This window comes from Penaeus vannamei, chromosome 34 (assembly GCF_042767895.1).
Source record: "Penaeus vannamei isolate JL-2024 chromosome 34, ASM4276789v1, whole genome shotgun sequence".
In the NCBI taxonomy this organism is placed as follows: Eukaryota; Metazoa; Arthropoda; class Malacostraca; order Decapoda; family Penaeidae; genus Penaeus; species Penaeus vannamei.
In genome coordinates this window covers 7,798,854-7,801,353 of record NC_091582.1, presented here as the reverse complement: position 1 = coordinate 7,801,353, position 2,500 = coordinate 7,798,854, and the positions used below count along the sequence as shown (strand labels likewise).

At 34.4% G+C, this 2,500-nt stretch overlaps 1 protein-coding gene across 3 annotated transcripts in view; it reads left to right on the top strand.

The window, feature by feature from the left end:
- LOC113817053 (RNA polymerase II subunit B1 CTD phosphatase Rpap2) overlaps window positions 1-2,035 on the top strand; it is a 14,467-nt gene extending 12,432 nt beyond the window's left edge. For all 3 annotated transcript variants that reach the window (XM_070113631.1, XM_027369054.2, XM_027369056.2), the window contains 2 exons: window positions 497-646; window positions 1,372-2,035. In XM_070113631.1, coding sequence (XP_069969732.1) covers window positions 497-646; window positions 1,372-1,813 — 592 coding nt within the window. In that variant the 3' untranslated portion in view covers window positions 1,814-2,035. The remainder of the gene's footprint in view (window positions 1-496; window positions 647-1,371) is intronic.
- The last annotated feature ends 465 nt before the right edge of the window (window positions 2,036-2,500 follow it).

Genomic DNA, 2,500 nt, shown 5'->3' with positions numbered 1-2,500 from the left:
TTATTGTTATTATTGTAGTTGTTATTTTATAGTTACCATTGATGTTATTGCAGTTGTTATTTTATAGTTATCATTAATGTTATTGCAGTTGTTATTTTATAGTTACCATTAATGTTATTGCAGTTGTTATTATTATTATTATTGTAATTATCATTTTCTTAGTAGTAGTAGTAGTAGTAGTAGTAGTAGTACTATTATTATTGTTATCATCATCATCAATATTAGTAATAGCAGTAGTATTAGTAGTAGTAGTAATAATAATAGTGATAGTAGTAGTAACAGTAGCATTGGTTGTTATTGTTGTTGTAGCCATAGTAACAGAAGTAGTAACAGTAGTGATAGCAGAAGTAGTAACAGTAGTAGTAGTAGTAAAGTTGTTGTAGAACTAATCAAATAAATGTAAAAAAGAAAAAAAGAGAGTAAAAGATACTATACTTTAATTACTTGACCATATCATATGTGATGAAGTACCATCATCATCCTTCACCTTCTACAGTTTGAATGAGATCCTAGGAGTAACTGATCTTGATGGCGGAAAGGTTGGACAACTACTAAAGGCGGTGGTGATCACACTCGACCTTGAAGCTCATAATATATCCTTCAGGCCGGGACAGTGGAATTTAATTATGCTGATATTCATGGAACTGTAAGTGATTTTGTTGTTTAAGGATAGTTATCCGTAATTTAATTTAAGATTTGTGCTGTGAGTCTGAATCAGTTGCTGTGTGAGTGATTATTATTATTATGCTTGCATGATTCTTTGATGTAGTCTTGTGTGTATAAAATGCCAGTCTGATTATAGAGAAATTTATCTTAAAGTTTCTTTAGCCCATAGTTGAATATACAAGTTACAATTATTGTTTGTTTATATAATCAAGTATGTATCATGCTATTTGGCAACCATAGTATAGAGTAAATACAGTTGTTATTTATATGAAACTGTTGGCTATTAGTAAACATCACCCCTTAAGTGACTTGAAATAGCTTTACTATCCAGGTGATGATTATTAAAAAAAAAAAGAAAAACAGTAAAGTAGTACAACTAATGCTGTTAGGGTTGTCACCATGGAGGGAGGGTGCAAAGGGGCTGTACATACACTTCCTCATGTATACCATCTGTCAAAGGATAGTCTTTAGAAATTCATGAGTCAGTGAGCTCCCACCTTGTAGACAAAAGTACCCCTAGCAGAATGTATACTAGGTACAGTACTAAAGATTAAATTTTGATAATAAGATACTGCTGTTCTTATTAAATATTACAGTACTGAGTGATCCAATACACAGTTGCTAGGCCTGCTTTCAATACTCACATAACAAAGCTACTTAAATGTTTAACCCCTCCAACCAAATTTATCATCTTTTCTCTTGCAGCTTAAGTGTCCGGTATCCTGTTATCAGTGCAGCCATGAAGACTGAAAAGTATTGTGAGCTTCAGAAAAACATCATATCAGCTTTTGGGCTAGACTTAGGATACATGTCACGTATTGTCACATATCTCACTGAAATCCAGCCTATAATCAGTAAGAATTATAGAAATACCATTGAAATCAAGGAAAATATAGATATAGCAAGAACAGTGTCTAATCAAGATGCAGAAACAAACAATCATAAAAATTCATCAGATACAGTGATTGCGGATGGAAAACAGTGTAGATCAGAAAAACTGATTTCTAAGGTAAATGATTTAGCTGTAAATTTAGAAAAAGTGAACACACAAGAAAAAAGTTGTTTCCTGCCTAATAAAACAGAGCAGTCACTCAGACAAGAAATGGACACCTCCGTGAAAAGTACTTCAATCGAGGAACTTGACTAAAAGGGACTGCTGTGTAATACTGTATATTTTGTATATTTCAATTTGGAAATCTTATTTATTTTTTGGGACCTAGAGGAAGTTAGCAAAAATATCAAAATAAACAGATATATATATCTAGTATACTAGGTATAGAAGTGGATATCGCTTTTTTTATATAACATTGTTCAAAATAAAACTTGCAGTTTAATAAAAAAAAAAATCCTGTGATTAGAAACAAACACACAAGGAGTTTAATTAAATTAATCCTTTCTATTACTCTTTGAAGGGTTTTATTTATTGTATTAACTTCAAAAATGCTCATCTTGATCAAGCAGACATGAAATGAAATGAGGGATTATAAAAGATTACCATGCAAAACACCCTCTCTCTCTCTCTCTCTCTCTCTCTCTCTCTCTCTCTCTCTCTCTCTCTCTCTCTCTCTCTCTCTCTCTCTCTCTCTCTCTCTCTCTCTCTCTCTCTCTCTCTCTCTCTTTCTTTCTTTCTTTCTTTCTTTCTCTCTCTCTCTCTCTCTCTCTCTCTCTCTCTCTCTCTCTCTCTCTCTCTCTCTCTCTCTCTCTCTCTCTCCCTCTCCCTCTCCCTCTCCCTCTCCCTCTCCCTCTCCCTCTCCCTCTCCCTCTCCCTCTCCCTCTCCCTCTCCCTCTCCCTCTCCCTCCCTCCCTCCCTCCCTCCTTCCCTCTCTCTCTCTTT